The sequence below is a fragment of the Sphaeramia orbicularis genome, chromosome 16 (genome assembly GCF_902148855.1).
Source record: "Sphaeramia orbicularis chromosome 16, fSphaOr1.1, whole genome shotgun sequence".
Lineage (NCBI taxonomy): Eukaryota > Metazoa > Chordata > Actinopteri > Kurtiformes > Apogonidae > Sphaeramia > Sphaeramia orbicularis.
The window spans coordinates 31185743-31208702 of record NC_043972.1 but is presented as its reverse complement, the minus strand read 5'-3'; the positions used below and the strand labels follow the sequence as shown (position 1 = coordinate 31208702).

Below are 22960 nucleotides of genomic sequence, written 5' to 3'. Positions count from 1 at the left end.
CTGTCTGTGCAACAATCTGTTTTTACTTCCTTTCTATTTCAAAATTCACAGATTTTGTAATATAAATCTGTTTCTGCTGAATCAACAAACATGATTTCGTGTCTGTAAACGCGCATTGATAACTTGCGGTTGTTGCCACTTATCCATTTGACAAGGTTTCATTTGCTGATTTTCATCTTTTAGAGCCATGTGTAAGTTCAATCATTCATTGCAAATAATGGTGAACTGATATGACAGATTGTTTGTCCTCCCATCTTTCCTTGATTTTGTCTTGTATTTTATTATACTTTGAATGATCTAACAACATTTGTGGTACAGATTAATGCACTGATATGATGTGGATCAACACTATTAGAAGCCTTTTCTTTACTCAGGATGTATGTGACACTGTATTTTTAACTTAGACAAAGTTTATATCACTCTCTTAGTTACTTTACAAAAGTACAAAAGTTTTAATAAAATAACGTTCAAAGAGATTACTTACAGGAAAACTAGTCAACATTAAAGTAATCTTTGACAGTGCTTAGGACACTTAAGAAAAACAAAAAAACTAACAAACAGACAAAAAAGAAATGATAGTGTGTTAGAATAGAATAGAATAGAATAGAATAGAATACAATACAATACAATACAATACAATACAATGCAATACAATACAAGAGGTCTTTATTGTCCCTGTCACAGGAACAATGAAAATCATTTTAGCAGCTCTGTTCTGTTTAGCAGCAAAAAGACTTAGTGCAAAAATCTAACACAAAATACTGAAAAATGTAGGCATGTACAAAAAGGTACAGCATAAAATACTAAATATACATATAATACTAAAGTACTACTAAAACTACTGAAATATACAAAAGCTAACTATACTACAGATGACAAAGAAGTACAGCACATAAGGATAAATACAGGTAGTAATAATTAATAATACTTACTGATTTATAAACATAATTTTGACTTTCATAGCTTTGTTTTGTTTGGTTCATCCATGTAACCATGGATCCCATAGGCTGAGAGAACGTAATCCCGTGTGTGGACATCAGACATCATACTAATGAAGGAGTTGCCAGCGTCGAAGGTCCCCCCATGGGAAACCTGCTCAAAATGACATGCTAAAGCAGTAAAGACCTCTTCAATGACTGTGATCAAACTGGGTAAAGACAGTCATAAAGACGTCACTTTTTTGACCTTCAAGTGTGTAGTCTGTCTATTTACACATTTTCACAGTCTGATACTTCAACAGTTTTACAACAAAATGCCCCTTTCTTGATTTGTAAAATTATCCTTCAAACTAACAAGTCTCATAGATGGAAATAATGGCGTAATTCAAAGAGGAAGTGTCGCTACTGACTGTACAATAAATGTTTTCTGAAATCCCATGGGATTTACTTTAGATGGTGAAATAATAAATATCCATCCATTTTCTGAACTGTTTGGTCCTTGTGAGGGTTGCGACGGTGTTGGAGGCAATCACCCACAGGCTCAACCTGGACCTATCATCAGTTCATCACAGGGCTGACATATGCAGACAAACAGACATTCACTCTAATACTAAATATTCTCTGCAATTTTGCACAGAGGAATATTCTTTTTGAACTGACAGACAATTCTTTTGCATTGTTTGGCACAGAGTATTTAGCATTGCAAAGACTAACCTTTGGCAGATCCTCCTTTTAGGACCCCTCATAACCCTGTCATCTTTTACCAATTAAAAGGCAAAGTGTGGAATATCAAAAACATCTTGAAAATGCCAAAAATATTTTCTTTGTTACTTAAATAAGGTTTCAACTGAAGTAATAAATTCAGAATTCAATTTTTTTTCCCTGAATTTTGAAAAATATCCCCAGTGTTCTGGAAATATTAGCTCTTAGTGTTTTCTTCATATCTACAGTACATATGCATCTATATTTATAGCCTCAGATTGGATTCATTAAGCTGTTTTACAGCTCTAATCAATCTGTAAGACAGCTACAGTACATCTAGAACGCTGCTGCTCGAGTACTGACCTGAACCAGGAAATACGACCATATTAGTCCTGTGCTCAAGTCTCTGCACTGGCTTCCTGTCGCTCAGAGAATAGACTTTAAAACAACTCTGCTCGTGTATAAGTCTCTCCATGGTCTGGCACCAAAGTACATCTGTGACATGTTGGTCCCATATGAACCATCTTGGACCCTGAGAACTTCAGGTGCCCAGAGTCAGGACTAAACACACTGAAGCCGTGTTCCAGTTCTATGCAGCTGAACTCTGGAACAGTCTTCCTGATGATGTGGACAGACCTCTACTGTGACAATGTTTAAGTCCAGGCTGGAAACGGCTCATTCAACTGTGCATAGAACAGCTGACAGGGTTCTATCTGCACTCTTCTCTTTTACTTTATTTTAATTGATTATTATTTATGTTTTATTGATTATGTTTTAATTGTGTGTTTTCAACTTGTCTCTTTTCCATTTTTGTAAAGCACTGTGAATTACCTTTGCCTGGTTGGCATTATGATATGAAATGATGGGTCTTAAAACTGTCTAATGGAAAAAATTATATTCAGTTGCAAGGGGTGGAAGTGTTCAGATTCTATAAATGTACTTTCCCCACAAACATATCCACCCTATTGTTCACACATTCGATGCCTACATAACTAATCTAACCAATCTTACTAATCTTACTTCAACACTTACACCCATGATTTTCCATTTGCCTGGCAAAGATCAGGACACTTTGCAGTGAACCTTATGTTTCCTGTAAGCCATAAGTTGAACTGACACAACACAGCAGATGTGACTGTTTAGAAATAAATCTGTCAAACTGAGAATATACTGAAGTATAGTTTATTACAGTCTCATGCATCTCTGTTACATCAGAAACCAGTAAGCTTAACAAAAATGATCTTCTCATGTGTCATTTTGAACAGAGTTTATTTTATTCACCAGCCCCAGTGCACTGATTGGTAACCCTGGTATTTGTTCGAAGATCAGTGTGCCAGTGAATGACAGTAACCTTCCCAATTACAAAATTGCATCAGACAATGCAAAATAAAATGTACAGTGAATCAAAGGTTCATAGTGAGAGAGGTTCATTATCAAAGATGAAGGGATAAATTATACAATGAGAACTTTCTTCTTCCCCTTCTTCGTCACCTTCTTCTTATTGTTGTTATTATATTCACATATAATAACCACAAAGTTGTGTCCCGTTAACAGCACAAACTTTTGTTTTAAGCTGCATTCCTACATTTTACCTCTTGGGGGCAGAAGATGGTACTGATTCAATGGAAAAAAAAACTGTGGAAATGATTTTAAAGGTTCATAAATGAAGTGATTGAAAACTGTCAATGATTGTGTGTCCTAATTAAGTTAATAATCAGTTAACACCAAATCAGTAAACACGACATTAAGAGTCAAAGAACTTCTAGTTTACACCTAAACTAGATCAAACCGATGTTCTCTTTGGCTGAACATGGTGCAGATTTTTTGCAACATGTCATTTGTTTACTCTCTATCAGAACTCTGTCCACAATTTGGAAATCCAGCGAAGCCCAGTTGAGCACATTGCCTGGGGTGAAGTTCTCCTCATCCATATACTTCTGGATCTCACAGGCTGAAAGGACATAGTCCCACATGTGGACATCTGTCATCCTCCCCACAAAACTCTGTGCGGTGTCAAACTTTCCACCGTAGGAATCCTGCTCCTGTTTAGATACAGAGGTTGGGATTATATTTAACAGCAAGATCATTTTAACAGCAGTCATCAGTGACCATTGACTATGATAGTTAATAATGCCACTGTACCTGTCCTAAGATAATTATAGGACGTCCACTGATCTCTCCAGCGCTGATGTATTTCGTTGTCAAAGGCTGCCCATTAAACCACAGCTGCATCAGTCCAGACCCAGAGTCCCATGTGGTGCAAATAGAGTGCCACATGTTGGGTTTGTAGTCCAGCCTTCCATACTTCAATCCATGATTCCTGATACTGGGTAAAATCCCATTTCGGCTGTAGCCATAAAAAATCAGGAAGTCGTTACTAATTTTAGGGGTGGCCAGTGAGAAAATGCTGTGATCTCTCTCAAGGTCAGTGAAGGATCTGTAAGTGTTAAAAAATGACCATGAGTGGATACTTTTCACAAACCATGAAACAGGTGTTTTTTCATGCATTTTGCACTTGTGGATACCTGTGGCAGACGGTGACAGCTTTGAAATTCTGTTTTGATGTGTTCAGCCTCACATAAGCTTTGTTACCCTCTTGTGGGAAGGTGAACATTTTACCAGACAGATCTTAAAAGACACACAGAGACTTTAAATATCAGAATAGAAAATATGCATATGAACAAAATTATATAATATTATAATACTTAAATAACATGATATGGCAAATTTACATCTGAGACAGAATTGTTGTTTGTTTTGTAACACTGATAACTTTTAACCAAATTCCAACCAGTGTGGCTAACCAGTTTTTCAACAAACTTAAACGTATGAATCTTTGAGGATGTTTTTTGAGACTACAAATCTTCCACAAACAGATTCTCTCAGTGATTAAAAAAACAACAACAACAAAAACAAAAAAAAACATTTTATAAAATCCATTTAGCCCTTCACTTCACACACTGGGCAAATAAAATTAGTATGATCATCTACGTTTTGTCTTAGACCAAAAATGTGCTTATACATAAAACTAATTTGTTCTTGCAGTCAATTATATTTTAAGTATAAATTTCTTATTACATCATACAATGTTAGAGAACATAGATAAATATTTATGTAAATGTAAACAATATAACTTTTGCAAAACTTTATATAGAATGAACTGAATTAAACAAAAATATATTTTAGGTATAAATGTAAAGATTAAAAGGCAGGCAATGTCTACACACTGTCTATATGCAACGCAACTGTGACATTTCTTTCTGTTTTTTGATGGAAAAACAATATATTTATTACCTTGAGGATCTGCAGCACATGTTGTCAGCATCAGAAGAAGAACCAGGATCTTCATCTAATTCAGAGACAAATAGACATCATATAAAGCAGTGCACAGACTTAAATTGGTAAATCTAATACTACTAATGAAAAGGATTAAAAACAACTTGCATTTATTTACTTCTATTTTGATTAAAAAGGGTTGAAAATGCAAAATATTAAATTCCTTAAATTATATAATGTTATTACCTTGAATTCTGGATGGGAAATTTATGAGAACTGAACTGTGTCGATGTTTATATATTCTCCAACTTCCTTCTTCCTCATTTTTGTCTTGGCAACAATTTACTTTTACATTCTTTATTCTTCAGGTTCTTGGCTTTGTCTTATGAGAAAAGGTTTCATTTTCAACCTCACCAATCAAGAACTGAACCACATGTATGCCATTTCATTTATTAAAACAAGTTTAACAGCTTTTCAGACTTTACATAACACACGTGTCCCGCAGAAATGATGCTGTAAATGTTACTTTTGCATCTCTTTGAAAAATATCACATGCTCCAAATAAAATTGAGCCCACTCTTTAAAAAATGTGGAGTATACTTATCGTTTGACTGAGCGTATAATCAGTTCTTCATGCACATCCCTACCAGAGAATGTAAAGACTGGACTGTGTTTCAGTGGGAAAAGGTCATGTGGTCTGATGAGTCCAGATTGACATGGTTCTAGAGTGATGAACTCATCAGGGTGAGAGGAAAGGTGGATGAAGTGATTACCCATCATGCCTAGTGCCTGCAGTACAAGCCTATGGGGGCAGTGTTATGATCCCGGGTTGAGTCAGTTGGTCAGGTCGAAGACCATCAGCGTTATGTGTCCAAAAAAATGAGGTCACATGGCTAGCTGAATATACTGACCAGGGTTGAACATCAGTGGATTTTTTTCTTCCCTGATGACACAGACATTTTCCAAGATGACATTACCAGAGTTCATTTATCTGAAATTGTGAAAGAGTGGGTCAGGGAGCATGAGACATCATTTTCATACATGCATTGGCCACCACAGAGTCCAAACCTGAACCTCATTGCAAATTTTTCAGAATGTGCTGGAGAGGACTGTGTAATTGTCCGACTCTCCTATCATCAATACAACACCTGCAAACTGTGGATGGAAAAAATGTTGAGACATTTATGTGATACTACATAAGCTTTGTGTGGCAGAATGAAAATTAAAGATGGTCCAATGAAATATTGTGTATGTGACAATTTTTTTGGCTTTGCAGAAATTGCTGAAGCGACTTTATCATGGTGTTAGTTTGAATTGTTGATGTTGCTCATTGATAGTGGGGTAAATAGGGGCTGCATTTCACAGCTAGAATGCTTCATACTCAATCTAGAGTCAAACAGGAGCCTTTGTGTGTTGAGTTTGCCTGTTCTCTGCATGCTTTATGGGTTTATCAGTGTTCCTCTGGTCCTCCTGTTTCCTGCATCATTTAAAGCAGGGATACAAGGGTTAATTCTCTTGTCAGTGGCCCTGACCATGGTGTGGATGAAGACCTGGGGCCTCTACAAAGACTTGCGGGAATTTCATACTGAAACCTGGCATACGCCCAAATCCAGAAAAGTCTGTATGCACAAAACAATCCAGATGAACAAAACTGTGCATATGCCCGAATCCAAGCATATTTCCTTTGTACATCCCAATCAGCGTGGAATTGACCGAATATGTTGGAGTACCAGACTCCTCCCTCTCCACGCCAACATTTAAATATGTAAATCAGTATAAACGGGGACTGCAGGTGGGATTCCCTCTGGGATTCCCCTCTCTGCATGATCACATGACGTCAAGGTGGACACGAAGCAGAGGCTGAAACAGGTGGAAGGAGAGAAGAGGATGAACTTAGCCCGTTTGAGCAGAGTCACCACTATTGTCAGTGACACTGGTCTCGTAGGGGTGGGGGGTGGGGGGCACTTGTGGGTGACTCGGATCATCTCCAAGGTATATATACATTTTGTATTTGTGTAACTCACACATATGTTCATTCTATGGTTCATACAATAGTCTGTTCACAGCCAAACAAAATGAAGGTTCATGTGTAATCATGTCATGATATCAAAGAGGAAATCAAAGACTTTGATTCATGTTTAATCTCTCAGTTTATTATTTCCCAAAAGACAAAGAGACAGACAACGGTGAGATGCAGTCCCTGCCTCGTGTCACAGACCGTGGGATTCCTCCAGTCCAACAGCCAGCTGTCAATGCCTGTCCTCGGCTGTGTTCTCACCTGTGCTCACAAGAGGACATTGTGAAGGCAATCGGTGGTGTCAATGAGCGCCTGGACCAACTTCTAAATGTTCTCACGGACATTAATATTACATTAAATGCATTTATCAACAAGTGAATTCTGTGTCCTTGTCTCTTCATATGGTTGAAATCACATCCTATTCGGATGGCAGGATTGGCATTGATGTTCATTTTACGGGTCATACAATAGTCTGTTCACAGCCAAACAAAATGAAGGTTCATGCGTAATCATGTCAGGATATCAAAGAGGAAATCCAAGACTTTGATTCATGTTTTTGTTTGGTGGTGGGCTTTTTTGTGATTTTTTTCCATTGTAAAATATGTGCCGTGGCTCAAAAAGGTTGGGAAACACTGCTTTAACCCTTAGAGAGCCAATACAATGAGCGACAAAAACTCTAGTACTGTCAAATCTATTTAATAACGTCAAGTGATCCACATAGTCATACCTTTGGTATTAAGTTATGCTGCACAATGTTGTTTGGTGCCCAATGCAGATGTTATGCCATTTAGAAGTTTTAAAACTGCAGCAGCACATCTGTAATAAAACCCTAAACAACTGAACGCTGGACAAAATCTTATGTAACTCAAGACATTCAATCAGCTGCTTGGTGAGAAGTTTCTCCCAAATTTTGCATAACATACAACAGTCACCATTCTTAAAAAAGGTTTACCATAACATCCTTCCAATTTAGCTGGTAATTTAGAGGTGAATGGATTAAAAACTATCGGTAAATGGTGCCACATTAATGCACGCAGTCTGTCAGATGATTTTCTCAGTTCTGAAGAATACAATTTCTTCATGAGTTCCATGTCAATGAAGACTTTGAAGCAAAACCAGCAGGTAACATGTAAATAGGATAAAGTGAACAAAAGGCTGCACAAGGGTTCTGAGGTAGATTTCTGTGCAGGCTGTTCTTCAAGAAGAAGTCAAACCTGAGGAAACTGAGACATGCCAAGATTCTGTAAAATTATGAATAAAAGGATCTGCTAAATGATTCTTATCAGTGACCACAACGTCCTCTGCTATGACTAAGACAGGCTTGAAGATCTATTTGGAAAACTGGGAAGACTGTGAAAAGTTCAGTTTTCTAAAATAGTTGTGAATTAGAGCCTCATCTTTGCATGATTTTGAAGTAGATAAATTGTGTCGGTTGCCTTATTGTCAATTTCACAAAAAGCAACTCTGTCATGCTCTGCTCTTGTATATCACACTGTAGTGAACAGCATTTTTCTGTTGCATTGTTCCATGCGTGGGTCACAGGACAAATCTGGCTGAGCCTGTTCTAGCTAGCCTCACCCAGATCATGCAAAAGGCCATGTTAGTTCATGTGAACATTTTAAAGAACTCACTCTAGACTAATCTGTCCTGGTGATTTCATAGAATGAATAACCAATAAAACAATGGCCCAAATGTGATGATGAGACCCATTTAGACAGTAAAACAGGTGAGTTAGTGTTGCATTTTCTGGTAGGTTAGGGTCTTATCTTTTATCTTAGCAGTATTTCATATTATGTGGTGAAGTTTTAACCAGTCAAAATGGTGCAGTGCGTTCTCATAAGGTTTCATCATATCCAAGTTATAATCACCTAATAAAAGCATATCCTGTAAGTGCTGCTGAGACATTGCTTAAAGCCATAAGAGCAGTGTTTTTCAACCTTGGGGTCGGGACCCCACGTGGGGTCACCTGGAATTAAAATGGGGTCACCTGAAATTACTAGTAAGTGATGAAAAAAAACAAACTTACAAATAAAAATATATGGTGAGTTGAGAGAGACAATCCCAATACATAAAAGACATGACAAACTGTGAAGCTGAAACTGAAGCACTGTGGTACTGTTTATCTTTCAAATGTTCATTGTGGTCAGTTTAAGATGTTCTAACTCTTTCATAATTCATAGTTTGAGTTATTTGTTGTTCGGTGTTAATTGTCAGCCTTGTAAATCCAATGTAAAATCCTTGATACACAAAATGGTGGACTCAAATACACGACTCACTGAAACTGAAGATTTTAACAAAAGTATTTTAATAATGAAAAAGTGATTGAACAAAAAGCGTTCCCAAGAAGCATATATAATACTTCTCAAAAGAATCTCTATGATAAACAAAACCCTTACAGAAAAACTGAAGCAAAACTGGCAAACATGAAAAACTGGTTTGGACACTTGACATGAACACGCTGACAGAATACAACGAACTGGCACAAGACAAAGGGAGATGGACTATTTATACATGAGGTAGGGGAACACAGGTGACACCAATCAGGGGTGGGGCTAACAATCACACTGGTGGGAAAACACACAAAGGGAGGAAGTCAGGGTCTGAAATGAGAGGGAAGAGAAGCGTACAAAACAAAGCAGGAAGTGCAAGACAGGACCAAATGTGAAGGACTCTAACTTAACATAAAGTGACAAATCAAACAAGGACAAAACACTGAAAACCTAAAATGAGACATGAAACACTGAACATTAAAATTACTAACACACCTGACAAGACATGACAACAGGGGCGATTCTAGGATCAGAGGTTTAGGGGTGCTGAGCACCCAGAGTGCTGGCTGGCCAGGCAAGAAAAATTTCACTGTTTTGTACATTTTAACGCAATTTCAGACTATCTTTCCCACATTTGTGAAAGAAAAGCATAACATTTTTTGGGTATGAGAAACTCTGTGACTAAACCCTCAAATCTGATAAAAGTTATTTAAATGCTGAGCCACAATAAAAAAAGAATGGATTGGAATCATAAAAGAAATATACCCTTACTGTAATTTCTGGTGGAAGACAATCCTCCATGTTGATACAGCAGCTCCTCAGTGTATACATATATGAGAGAATGGGTTTAACTCCAGAGGAATTCTACTTCAAAACACTCTCTACTAGGGTATTAACTGAAAAGTCGGTTTGTCGACGCGTCGATGTCTGTGACACAAGTTGACTTTACTTTGAAGGAGTCGACTAGTCGTGTGTTATTCTCTCTCTCCCTTCCATCACCCAACAGCGCACGAGCCTTCATTCAGCCCATGTAGATACTTGCATCTGTATACATGAAAACATGGAGTGCAGTGTGCAGTGAGCGGTAGTGATGCGCCGATCAGCGGACCCTGCTCAGGCTGGTGAAGGTCCAAAAAATGTCCCTTTATTTGCGGGGTTGGCCAAAAAGTTTCACAAAGTGGCTTTAAAAAAAACAAAACAAAAAACCTGTGCATCACTAGCACAAGGCCAAGACTGTAGGAAGAAGACGACTCAGTAGGATAACTAAACTGACTGTGATCTAGAAAAACTCTGGTCTCAGTGATGATGTTCTGTGAACCATGCAAGCACCACCAATATTGAATAATAATTTGAACAGCCAGTGTGTTTGGATTATTCTGTTCATTTATTTCATGAAGACAATGCGCTCTTTTCTCTAACATGCTGAGTGTCTTTTCTGCCGCTCTTAACTTTTTTCCACTTTATGTTGTTCACTTAAATTTAACAGAAAATTCAAGGTGTTAACCTATGTTTTGTTCGGTTAAACGTCTGAGAAGGACTGTAGATGCTTGTGTCTTAGTTTTTTATTCTGCTCTTTCCTGTACATTGTTAATGTTCCAGTGAACGTTTGTACAAGTTGCTCATTTCTGAACGGTTGTGAATCTGTGTTGTTCTTCCACTGTCAATGTGATGACGTCATCATACGACAAGTCAACTCGACTTTGACTTTATTACCTCCGCCAAGGAGGTTATGTTTTTGCCAGGGTTTGTTTGTCTGTTTGTTTGTTTGTCTGTCCGTTAGTGTGCAACATAACTCAAAAAGTTATGGACAGATTTGGATGAAATTTTCAGGGTTTGTTGGAAATGGGATAAGGAAGAAATGACTAAATTTTGTTGGTGATAGGGGGTGGGGGGGCCCACGGGTGGGCCACTGATCAGCCTTGGTGGAGGTCTGCGCTCTCCGAGTGCTTCTAATTGACAAATAAGTCGATCTGAAAAAATCTGAAGTCACTAATGCCCTCTTCTCTGCACATGACAATACATTCACTTTACTGGTTCTGTCAGTGGAACATTTATAAATCTGTTGTATAAATGTACTTAAACCAAAATATATATGGAAAAACACTTTATCATATACCGTCAAAACATCAGCAAACCAGCACTTTTGTCATTTGTTTTCTAATTAATCTGATTAAAATACGTAACATTTAGCACATTTAATATCTGAGGCAGACTATTTCTAAAAAACTGTAGACCAATGTGTATGTTAGGTGTCTCTCTGCTCCCCTCTTTCTCTTTATCCTTTAACCAAAAGGCAAATAACCAAACAATGTGTTTTATATCAAATAAGAGATATAAACTGGTACATTTATCCAAATTACAACATCATTGTAATAGAATATTTGGTTGCTGTGGAAAATGAGGTTACACAAGTTGATCTTACACTCTTACCTGAATCTAGCCTATTTTTTTGTATGTTTTTTTTTTTTTTTAGAAAAAAAAAACAATCATATGTTCATGATGAGGCTGGCTGTCTGCACACACACACACACACACACACACACACACACACACACACACACGCACACACACACACACACACACACACTTCTTGGGGGCAGAAGATGGTACTGATTCAATGGGGGGAAAAAACCCGTGAGAAATGATTTTAAAGGTTCATAAATGAAGTGATTGAAAACTGTAAATTATAGTGTGTTCTAATTAAGCTAATAATCAGTTAACACCAAATCAGTAAACACAACATTAAGCATCAAAGAACTTCTAGTTTACACCTAAACTAGACCTAAACCGACGTATTAATTGTGTTTGGCTGAACATGGTACAGATGTTTAGGTGACAGGTCATTTGTTTACTCTCTATCAGAACCCTGTCTGTAATCTGGAAATCCAGCGCAGCCCAGTTGAGCACATTGCCTGGGGTGAAGTTCTGCTCATCCATATACTTCTGGATCTCACAGGCTGAAAGGGCATAGTCCCACATGTGGACATCTGTCATCATACCCACAAAACTCTGAGTGGGGTCAAACTTTCCACCGTGGGAATCCTGTTCCTGTTCAGATACAGAGGTTGGAATTATATTTAATAGCAAGATAATTTTAACAGCAGCCATCAGTGACCATTGACTACGATAGTTAATAATGCAACTGTACCTGTCCTAAGATAATTATAGGACGTCCACTGATCTCTCCAGAGCTGACATATTTCTTTGTCAGAGGCTGCCCATTAAACCACAGCTGCATCAGTCCAGACCCAGAGTCCCATGTGGTGCAAATAGAGTGCCACACATTGGGTTTGTAGTCCAGCCCTCCATACTTGGACCTACTATCCCTGACATAGGGCTCCATCTCACGACTGGAGTAGTTATAATAAATCAGGAAGCCATTGAAATAATTAGGTGTGGCCAGTGAGAAAAGACCGTGATTTCTTTTCAGGTCAGTGAAGGATCTGTAAGTGTTAAAAAATGACCATGAGTGGATACTTTTCACAAACCATGAAACAGGTGTTTTTTCATGCATTTTGCACGTGTGTTGATACCTGTGGCAGACAGTGACCACTTTGAAATTCTGTTTTGGTGTGTTCAGCCTCACATGAGCTTTGTTACCCTCTTGTGGGAAGGTGAACATTTTACCAGTCAGATCTTAAAAGACACACAGAGACTTTAAATATCAGAATGGAAAATATGCATACAAACAAAATTATACATTATAATACTTAAATAACATTATATGGCAGGTTTACATCTGAGACAGAATTGTTGTTTGTTTTGTAACACTGATAAGGTTTGACCAAATTTCAGCCAGTGTAGCTAACCAGTCTTTCAACAAACTTAAACATATGAACCTTTGAGGATGTTTTCTGATACTACAAAATCTTACACAAACAGATTCTTTGTGTGATTAAAAAAAAAAAAAATTTGTAAAATCCACGTATCACCTAATTTTTGTCTTAGACCAAAAACGTGCTTATACATAAAACTAATTTGTTCTTGCAGTCAATTATATTTTAAGTATAAATTTCTTATTACATCATACAATGTTAGAGAACATAGATAAATATTTATGTAAATGTAAACAATATAACTTTTGCAAAACTTTATATAGAATGAACTGAATTAAACAAAAATATATTTTAGGTATAAATGTAAAGATTAAAAGGCAGGCAATGTCTACACACTGTCTATATGCAACGCAACTGTGACATTTCTTTCTGTTTTTTGATGGAAAAACAATATATTTATTACCTTGATAATCTGCAGCACATGTTGTCAGCATCAGAAGAAGAACCAGGATCTTCATCTAATTCAGAGACAAATAGACATCATATAAAGCAGTGCACAGACTTAAATTGGTAAATCTAATACTACTAATGAAAAGGATTAAAAACAACTTGCATTTATTTACTTCTATTTTGATTAAAAAGGGTTGAAAATGCAAAATATTAAATTCCTTAAATTATATAATGTTATTACCTTGAATTCTGGATGGGAAATTTATGAGAACTGAACTGTGTCGATGTTTATATATTCTCCAACTTCCTTCTTCCTCATTTTTGTCTTGGCAACAATTTACTTTTACATTCTTTATTCTTCAGGTTCTTGGCTTTGTCTTATGAGAAAAGGTTTCATTTTCAACCTCACCAATCAAGAACTGAACCACATGTATGCCATTTCATTTATTAAAACAAGTTTAACAGCTTTTCAGACTTTACATAACACACGTGTCCCGCAGAAATGATGCTGTAAATGTTACTTTTGCATCTCTTTGAAAAATATCACATGCTCCAAATAAAATTGAGCCCACTCTTTAAAAAATGTGGAGTATACTTATCGTTTGACTGAGCGTATAATCAGTTCTTCATGCACATCCCTACCAGAGAATGTAAAGACTGGACTGTGTTTCAGTGGGAAAAGGTCATGTGGTCTGATGAGTCCAGATTGACATGGTTCTAGAGTGATGAACTCATCAGGGTGAGAGGAAAGGTGGATGAAGTGATTACCCATCATGCCTAGTGCCTACAGTACAAGCCTATGGGGGCAGTGTTATGATCCCGGGTTGAGTCAGTTGGTCAGGTCGAAGACCATCAGCGTTATGTGTCCAAAAAAATGAGGTCACATGGCTAGCTGAATATACTGACCAGGGTTGAACATCAGTGGATTTTTTTCTTCCCTGATGACACAGACATTTTCCAAGATGACATTACCAGAGTTCATTTATCTGAAATTGTGAAAGAGTGGGTCAGGGAGCATGAGACATCATTTTCATACATGCATTGGCCACCACAGAGTCCAAACCTGAACCTCATTGCAAATTTTTCAGAATGTGCTGGAGAGGACTGTGTAATTGTCCGACTCTCCTATCATCAATACAACACCTGCAAACTGTGGATGGAAAAAATGTTGAGACATTTATGTGATACTACATAAGCTTTGTGTGGCAGAATGAAAATTAAAGATGGTCCAATGAAATATTGTGTATGTGACAATTTTTTTGGCTTTGCAGAAATTGCTGAAGCGACTTTATCATGGTGTTAGTTTGAATTGTTGATGTTGCTCATTGATAGTGGGGTAAATAGGGGCTGCATTTCACAGCTAGAATGCTTCATACTCAATCTAGAGTCAAACAGGAGCCTTTGTGTGTTGAGTTTGCCTGTTCTCTGCATGCTTTATGGGTTTATCAGTGTTCCTCTGGTCCTCCTGTTTCCTGCATCATTTAAAGCAGGGATACAAGGGTTAATTCTCTTGTCAGTGGCCCTGACCATGGTGTGGATGAAGACCTGGGGCCTCTACAAAGACTTGCGGGAATTTCATACTGAAACCTGGCATACGCCCAAATCCAGAAAAGTCTGTATGCACAAAACAATCCAGATGAACAAAACTGTGCATATGCCCGAATCCAAGCATATTTCCTTTGTACATCCCAATCAGCGTGGAATTGACCGAATATGTTGGAGTACCAGACTCCTCCCTCTCCACGCCAACATTTAAATATGTAAATCAGTATAAACGGGGACTGCAGGTGGGATTCCCTCTGGGATTCCCCTCTCTGCATGATCACATGACGTCAAGGTGGACACGAAGCAGAGGCTGAAACAGGTGGAAGGAGAGAAGAGGATGAACTTAGCCCGTTTGAGCAGAGTCACCACTATTGTCAGTGACACTGGTCTCGTAGGGGTGGGGGTGGGGTGGGGGCACTTGTGGGTGACTCGGATCATCTCCAAGGTATATATACATTTTGTATTTGTGTAACTCACACATATGTTCATTCTATGGTTCATACAATAGTCTGTTCACAGCCAAACAAAATGAAGGTTCATGTGTAATCATGTCATGATATCAAAGAGGAAATCAAAGACTTTGATTCATGTTTAATCTCTCAGTTTATTATTTCCCAAAAGACAAAGAGACAGACAACGGTGAGATGCAGTCCCTGCCTCGTGTCACAGACCGTGGGATTCCTCCAGTCCAACAGCCAGCTGTCAATGCCTGTCCTCGGCTGTGTTCTCACCTGTGCTCACAAGAGGACATTGTGAAGGCAATCGGTGGTGTCAATGAGCGCCTGGACCAACTTCTAAATGTTCTCACGGACATTAATATTACATTAAATGCATTTATCAACAAGTGAATTCTGTGTCCTTGTCTCTTCATATGGTTGAAATCACATCCTATTCGGATGGCAGGATTGGCATTGATGTTCATTTTACGGGTCATACAATAGTCTGTTCACAGCCAAACAAAATGAAGGTTCATGCGTAATCATGTCAGGATATCAAAGAGGAAATCCAAGACTTTGATTCATGTTTTTGTTTGGTGGTGGGCTTTTTTGTGATTTTTTCCATTGTAAAATATGTGCCGTGGCTCAAAAAGGTTGGGAAACACTGCTTTAACCCTTAGAGAGCCAATACAATGAGCGACAAAAACTCTAGTACTGTCAAATCTATTTAATAACGTCAAGTGATCCACATAGTCATACCTTTGGTATTAAGTTATGCTGCACAATGTTGTTTGGTGCCCAATGCAGATGTTATGCCATTTAGAAGTTTTAAAACTGCAGCAGCACATCTGTAATAAAACCCTAAACAACTGAATGCTGGACAAAATCTTATGTAACTCAAGACATTCAATCAGCTGCTTGGTGAGAAGTTTCTCCCAAATTTTGCATAACATACAACAGTCACCATTCTTAAAAAAGGTTTACCATAACATCCTTCCAATTTAGCTGGTAATTTAGAGGTGAATGGATTAAAAACTATCGGTAAATGGTGCCACATTAATGCACGCAGTCTGTCAGATGATTTTCTCAGTTCTGAAGAATACAATTTCTTCATGAGTTCCATGTCAATGAAGACTTTGAAGCAAAACCAGCAGGTAACATGTAAATAGGATAAAGTGAACAAAAGGCTGCACAAGGGTTCTGAGGTAGATTTCTGTGCAGGCTGTTCTTCAAGAAGAAGTCAAACCTGAGGAAACTGAGACATGCCAAGATTCTGTAAAATTATGAATAAAAGGATCTGCTAAATGATTCTTATCAGTGACCACAACGTCCTCTGCTATGACTAAGACAGGCTTGAAGATCTATTTGGAAAACTGGGAAGACTGTGAAAAGTTCAGTTTTCTAAAATAGTTGTGAATTAGAGCCTCATCTTTGCATGATTTTGAAGTAGATAAATTGTGTCGGTTGCCTTATTGTCAATTTCACAAAAAACAACTCTGTCATGCTCTGCTCTTGTATATCACACTGTAGTGAACAGCATTTTTCTGTTGCATTGTTCCATGCGTGGGTCACAGGACAAATCTGGCTGAGCCTGTTCTAGCTAGCCTCACCCAGATCATGCAAAAGGCCATGTTAGTTCATGTGAACATTTTAAAGAACTCACTCTAGACTAATCTGTCCTGGTGATTTCATAGAATGAATAACCAATAAAACAATGGCCCAAATGTGATGATGAGACCCATTTAGACAGTAAAACAGGTGAGTTAGTGTTGCATTTTCTGGTAGGTTAGGGTCTTATCTTTTATCTTAGCAGTATTTCATATTATGTGGTGAAGTTTTAACCAGTCAAAATGGTGCAGTGCGTTCTCATAAGGTTTCATCATATCCAAGTTATAATCACCTAATAAAAGCATATCCTGTAAGTGCTGCTGAGACATTGCTTAAAGCCATAAGAGCAGTGTTTTTCAACCTTGGGGTCGGGACCCCACGTGGGGTCACCTGGAATTAAAATGGGGTCACCTGAAATTACTAGTAAGTGATGAAAAAAAACAAACTTACAAATAAAAATATATGGTGAGTTGAGAGAGACAATCCCAATACATAAAAGACATGACAAACTGTGAAGCTGAAACTGAAGCACTGTGGTACTGTTTATCTTTCAAATGTTCATTGTGGTCAGTTTAAGATGTTCTAACTCTTTCATAATTCATAGTTTGAGTTATTTGTTGTTCGGTGTTAATTGTCAGCCTTGTAAATCCAATGTAAAATCCTTGATACACAAAATGGTGGACTCAAATACACGACTCACTGAAAACTGAAGATTTTAACAAAAGTATTTTAATAATGAAAAAGTGATTGAACAAAAAGCGTTCCCAAGAAGCATATATAATACTTCTCAAAAGAATCTCTATGATAAACAAAACCCTTACAGAAAAACTGAAGCAAAACTGGCAAACATGAAAAACTGGTTTGGACACTTGACATGAACACGCTGACAGAATACAACGAACTGGCACAAGACAAAGGGAGATGGACTATTTATACATGAGGTAGGGGAACACAGGTGACACCAATCAGGGGTGGGGCTAACAATCACACTGGTGGGAAAACACACAAAGGGAGGAAGTCAGGGTCTGAAATGAGAGGGAAGAGAAGCGTACAAAACAAAGCAGGAAGTGCAAGACAGGACCAAATGTGAAGGACTCTAACTTAACATAAAGTGACAAATCAAACAAGGACAAAACACTGAAAACCTAAAATGAGACATGAAACACTGAACATTAAAATTACTAACACACCTGACAAGACATGACAACAGGGGCGATTCTAGGATCAGAGGTTTAGGGGTGCTGAGCACCCAGAGTGCTGGCTGGCCAGGCAAGAAAAATTTCACTGTTTTGTACATTTTAACGCAATTTCAGACTATCTTTCCCACATTTGTGAAAGAAAAGCATAACATTTTTTGGGTATGAGAAACTCTGTGACTAAACCCTCAAATCTGATAAAAGTTATTTAAATGCTGAGCCACAATAAAAAAAGAATGGATTGGAATCATAAAAGAAATATACCCTTACTGTAATTTCTGGTGGAAGACAATCCTCCATGTTGATACAGCAGCTCCTCAGTGTATACATATATGAGAGAATGGGTTTAACTCCAGAGGAATTCTACTTCAAAACACTCTCTACTAGGGTATTAACTGAAAAGTCGGTTTGTCGACGCGTCGATGTCTGTGACACAAGTTGACTTTACTTTGAAGGAGTCGACTAGTCGTGTGTTATTCTCTCTCTCCCTTCCATCACCCAACAGCGCACGAGCCTTCATTCAGCCCATGTAGATACTTGCATCTGTATACATGAAAACATGGAGTGCAGTGTGCAGTGAGCGGTAGTGATGCGCCGATCAGCGGACCCTGCTCAGGCTGGTGAAGGTCCAAAAAATGTCCCTTTATTTGCGGGGTTGGCCAAAAAGTTTCACAAAGTGGCTTTAAAAAAACAAAACAAAAAACCTGTGCATCACTAGCACAAGGCCAAGACTGTAGGAAGAAGACGACTCAGTAGGATAACTAAACTGACTGTGATCTAGAAAAACTCTGGTCTCAGTGATGATGTTCTGTGAACCATGCAAGCACCACCAATATTGAATAATAATTTGAACAGCCAGTGTGTTTGGATTATTCTGTTCATTTATTTCATGAAGACAATGCGCTCTTTTCTCTAACATGCTGAGTGTCTTTTCTGCCGCTCTTAACTTTTTTCCACTTTATGTTGTTCACTTAAATTTAACAGAAAATTCAAGGTGTTAACCTATGTTTTGTTCGGTTAAACGTCTGAGAAGGACTGTAGATGCTTGTGTCTTAGTTTTTTATTCTGCTCTTTCCTGTACATTGTTAATGTTCCAGTGAACGTTTGTACAAGTTGCTCATTTCTGAACGGTTGTGAATCTGTGTTGTTCTTCCACTGTCAATGTGATGACGTCATCATACGACAAGTCAACTCGACTTTGACTTTATTACCTCCGCCAAGGAGGTTATGTTTTTGCCAGGGTTTGTTTGTCTGTTTGTTTGTTTGTCTGTCCGTTAGTGTGCAACATAACTCAAAAAGTTATGGACAGATTTGGATGAAATTTTCAGGGTTTGTTGGAAATGGGATAAGGAAGAAATGACTAAATTTTGGTGGTGATAGGGGGTGGGGGGGCCCACGGGTGGGCCACTGATCAGCCTTGGTGGAGGTCTGCGCTCTCCGAGTGCTTCTAATTGACAAATAAGTCGATCTGAAAAAATCTGAAGTCACTAATGCCCTCTTCTCTGCACATGACAATACATTCACTTTACTGGTTCTGTCAGTGGAACATTTATAAATCTGTTGTATAAATGTACTTAAACCAAAATATATATGGAAAAACACTTTATCATATACCGTCAAAACATCAGCAAACCAGCACTTTTGTCATTTGTTTTCTAATTAATCTGATTAAAATACGTAACATTTAGCACATTTAATATCTGAGGCAGACTATTTCTAAAAAACTGTAGACCAATGTGTATGTTAGGTGTCTCTCTGCTCCCCTCTTTCTCTTTATCCTTTAACCAAAAGGCAAATAACCAAACAATGTGTTTTATATCAAATAAGAGATATAAACTGGTACATTTATCCAAATTACAACATCATTGTAATAGAATATTTGGTTGCTGTGGAAAATGAGGTTACACAAGTTGATCTTACACTCTTACCTGAATCTAGCCTATTTTTTTGTATGTTTTTTTTTTTTTTAGAAAAAAAAAACAATCATATGTTCATGATGAGGCTGGCTGTCTGCACACACACACACACACACACACACACACACACACACACACACACACGCACACACACACACACACACACACACTTCTTGGGGGCAGAAGATGGTACTGATTCAATGGGGGGAAAAAACCCGTGAGAAATGATTTTAAAGGTTCATAAATGAAGTGATTGAAAACTGTAAATTATAGTGTGTTCTAATTAAGCTAATAATCAGTTAACACCAAATCAGTAAACACAACATTAAGCATCAAAGAACTTCTAGTTTACACCTAAACTAGACCTAAACCGACGTATTAATTGTGTTTGGCTGAACATGGTACAGATGTTTAGTGACAGGTCATTTGTTTACTCTCTATCAGAACCCTGTCTGTAATCTGGAAATCCAGCGCAGCCCAGTTGAGCACATTGCCTGGGGTGAAGTTCTGCTCATCCATATACTTCTGGATCTCACAGGCTGAAAGGGCATAGTCCCACATGTGGACATCTGTCATCATACCCACAAAACTCTGAGTGGGGTCAAACTTTCCACCGTGGGAATCCTGTTCCTGTTCAGATACAGAGGTTGGAATTATATTTAATAGCAAGATAATTTTAACAGCAGCCATCAGTGACCATTGACTACGATAGTTAATAATGCAACTGTACCTGTCCTAAGATAATTATAGGACGTCCACTGATCTCTCCAGAGCTGACATATTTCTTTGTCAGAGGCTGCCCATTAAACCACAGCTGCATCAGTCCAGACCCAGAGTCCCATGTGGTGCAAATAGAGTGCCACACATTGGGTTTGTAGTCCAGCCCTCCATACTTGGACCTACTATCCCTGACATAGGGCTCCATCTCACGACTGGAGTAGTTATAATAAATCAGGAAGCCATTGAAATAATTAGGTGTGGCCAGTGAGAAAAGACCGTGATTTCTTTTCAGGTCAGTGAAGGATCTGTAAGTGTTAAAAAATGACCATGAGTGGATACTTTTCACAAACCATGAAACAGGTGTTTTTTCATGCATTTTGCACGTGTGTTGATACCTGTGGCAGACAGTGACCACTTTGAAATTCTGTTTTGGTGTGTTCAGCCTCACATGAGCTTTGTTACCCTCTTGTGGGAAGGTGAACATTTTACCAGTCAGATCTTAAAAGACACACAGAGACTTTAAATATCAGAATGGAAAATATGCATACAAACAAAATTATACATTATAATACTTAAATAACATTATATGGCAGGTTTACATCTGAGACAGAATTGTTGTTTGTTTTGTAACACTGATAAGGTTTGACCAAATTTCAGCCAGTGTAGCTAACCAGTCTTTCAACAAACTTAAACATATGAACCTTTGAGGATGTTTTCTGATACTACAAAATCTTACACAAACAGATTCTTTGTGTGATTAAAAAAAAAAAAAAATTTGTAAAATCCACGTATCACCTAATTTTTGTCTTAGACCAAAAACGTGCTTATACATAAAACTAATTTGTTCTTACACTCAATTATATTTTAACTATAAATTTCTTATTACATCATACAAAGTGAGTGAATATAGATAAATATTTATGTAAATCTGAACAATATAACTTTTGCAAAACTTCCCATTATACCAATTGAATTAAACAAAAAAATATATTTTAGGTATAAATGTAAAGATTAAAAGGCAGGCAATGTCTACACACTGTCTATATGCAACACAACTGTGACATTTCTTTCTGGTTTTTGATGGAAAAACAATATATTTATTACCTTGAGGATCTGCAGCGCATGTTGTCAGCATCAGAAGAAGAACCAGAAACTTCATCTAATTCAGAGACAAATAGACATCATATAAAGCAGTGCTCAGACTTAAATTGGCAAATCTAATACTACTAATGAAATGGATTAGAAACAACTTGCATTTATTTACTTCTATCAAAATTAAAAATGGTTGAAAAGGCAACATATTAAATTCCTTAAATTTCATATATAATGTTATTACCTTGAATTCTGGATGAGAAATCTATGAGAACTGAACTGTGCCGTTGTATATATACTTTCCAATTTCTTTCTTCCTCATTTTTGTCTTGGCAACAATTTTTTTTTACATTCTTTATTCTTCAGGTTCTTGGCACTGTTTTATGAGAAAAGGTTTCATTTTCAACCTCACCAATCAAGAACTGAACCACATGTATGCCATTTCATATATTAAAACAAGTTTAACAGCTTTTCAGACTTTACATAACACACGTGTCCCGCAGAAATGATGCTGTAAATGTTACTTTTGCATCTCTATGAAAAATATCACATGCTCCAAATAAAATTGAGTCCACTCTTTAAAAATGTGGAGTATGCTTGCCGTTTGACTGAGTGTATAATCAGTTCTTCATGCACATCCCTACCAGAGAATGTAAAGACTGGACTGTGTTTCAGTGGGAAAAGGTCATGTGGTCTGATGAGTCCAGATTGACATGGTTCTAGAGTGATGAACTCATCAGGGTGAGAGGAAAGGTGGATGAAGTGATTACCCATCATGCCTAGTGCCTACAGTACAAGCCTATGGGGGCAGTGTTATGATCCCGGGTTGAGTCAGTTGGTCAGGTCGAAGACCATCAGCGTTATGTGTCCAAAAAAATGAGGTCACATGGCTACCTGAATATACTGACCAGGGTTGAACATCAGTGGATTTTTTTCTTCCCTGATGACACAGACATTTTCCAAAATGACATTACCAGAGTTCATTTATCTGAAATTGTGAAAGAGTGGGTCAGGGAG

At 37.7% G+C, this 22960-nt stretch overlaps 3 protein-coding genes across 3 annotated transcripts; all 3 read right to left on the bottom strand.

Moving 5' to 3' along the window:
- Positions 1 to 2805: 2805 nt before the first annotated feature.
- On the bottom strand, positions 2806 to 5194 carry LOC115435987 (serum amyloid P-component-like). The gene is made up of 5 exons (XM_030158649.1): positions 5163 to 5194; positions 4935 to 4989; positions 4166 to 4268; positions 3783 to 4077; positions 2806 to 3682 (listed from the first exon to the last, which is right to left on the bottom strand). Exons 2-5 carry the CDS (start codon positions 4987 to 4989, stop codon positions 3419 to 3421), a joined length of 717 nt encoding a protein of 238 aa, XP_030014509.1. The 5' UTR covers positions 5163 to 5194; the 3' UTR covers positions 2806 to 3418.
- Positions 5195 to 11892: 6698 nt separating this feature from the next.
- On the bottom strand, positions 11893 to 13706 carry LOC115435986 (serum amyloid P-component-like). Its single transcript, XM_030158648.1, has 5 exons — positions 13671 to 13706; positions 13443 to 13497; positions 12737 to 12839; positions 12352 to 12646; positions 11893 to 12251 (listed from the first exon to the last, which is right to left on the bottom strand). The coding sequence occupies exons 2-5, from the start codon at positions 13495 to 13497 to the stop codon at positions 11964 to 11966; spliced, it is 741 nt and encodes a 246-aa protein (XP_030014508.1). The 5' UTR covers positions 13671 to 13706; the 3' UTR covers positions 11893 to 11963.
- Positions 13707 to 20229: 6523 nt separating this feature from the next.
- LOC115435989 (serum amyloid P-component-like) lies at positions 20230 to 22017 on the bottom strand. The gene is made up of 4 exons (XM_030158651.1): positions 21956 to 22017; positions 21247 to 21349; positions 20862 to 21156; positions 20230 to 20761 (listed from the first exon to the last, which is right to left on the bottom strand). The coding sequence occupies exons 1-4, from the start codon at positions 22008 to 22010 to the stop codon at positions 20543 to 20545; spliced, it is 672 nt and encodes a 223-aa protein (XP_030014511.1). The 5' UTR covers positions 22011 to 22017; the 3' UTR covers positions 20230 to 20542.
- Positions 22018 to 22960: the final 943 nt, after the last annotated feature.

Bases quoted from the DNA above. Each gene is read 5' to 3' on its own strand.
- LOC115435989 (XM_030158651.1), bottom strand. From the start codon at position 22,010: ATGAAGTTTCTGGTTCTTCTTCTGATGCTGACAACATGCGCTGCAGAT. The intron at 21,350-21,955 runs GTAATAAATATA...GTGTCTTTTAAG, and splicing joins ATGCGCTGCAGATCCTCAAG to ATCTGACTGGTAAAATGTTC. The intron at 20,762-20,861 runs GTACAGTTGCAT...GTATCTGAACAG, and splicing joins CTATAATTATCTTAGGACAG to GAACAGGATTCCCACGGTGG.
- LOC115435987 (XM_030158649.1), bottom strand. From the start codon at position 4,989: ATGAAGATCCTGGTTCTTCTTCTGATGCTGACAACATGTGCTGCAGAT. The intron at 4,078-4,165 runs GTATCCACAAGT...TAACACTTACAG, and splicing joins GCTGTCACCGTCTGCCACAG to ATCCTTCACTGACCTTGAGA. The intron at 3,683-3,782 runs GTACAGTGGCAT...GTATCTAAACAG, and splicing joins CTATAATTATCTTAGGACAG to GAGCAGGATTCCTACGGTGG.
- LOC115435986 (XM_030158648.1), bottom strand. From the start codon at position 13,497: ATGAAGATCCTGGTTCTTCTTCTGATGCTGACAACATGTGCTGCAGAT. The intron at 12,840-13,442 runs GTAATAAATATA...GTGTCTTTTAAG, and splicing joins ATGTGCTGCAGATTATCAAG to ATCTGACTGGTAAAATGTTC. The intron at 12,252-12,351 runs GTACAGTTGCAT...GTATCTGAACAG, and splicing joins CTATAATTATCTTAGGACAG to GAACAGGATTCCCACGGTGG.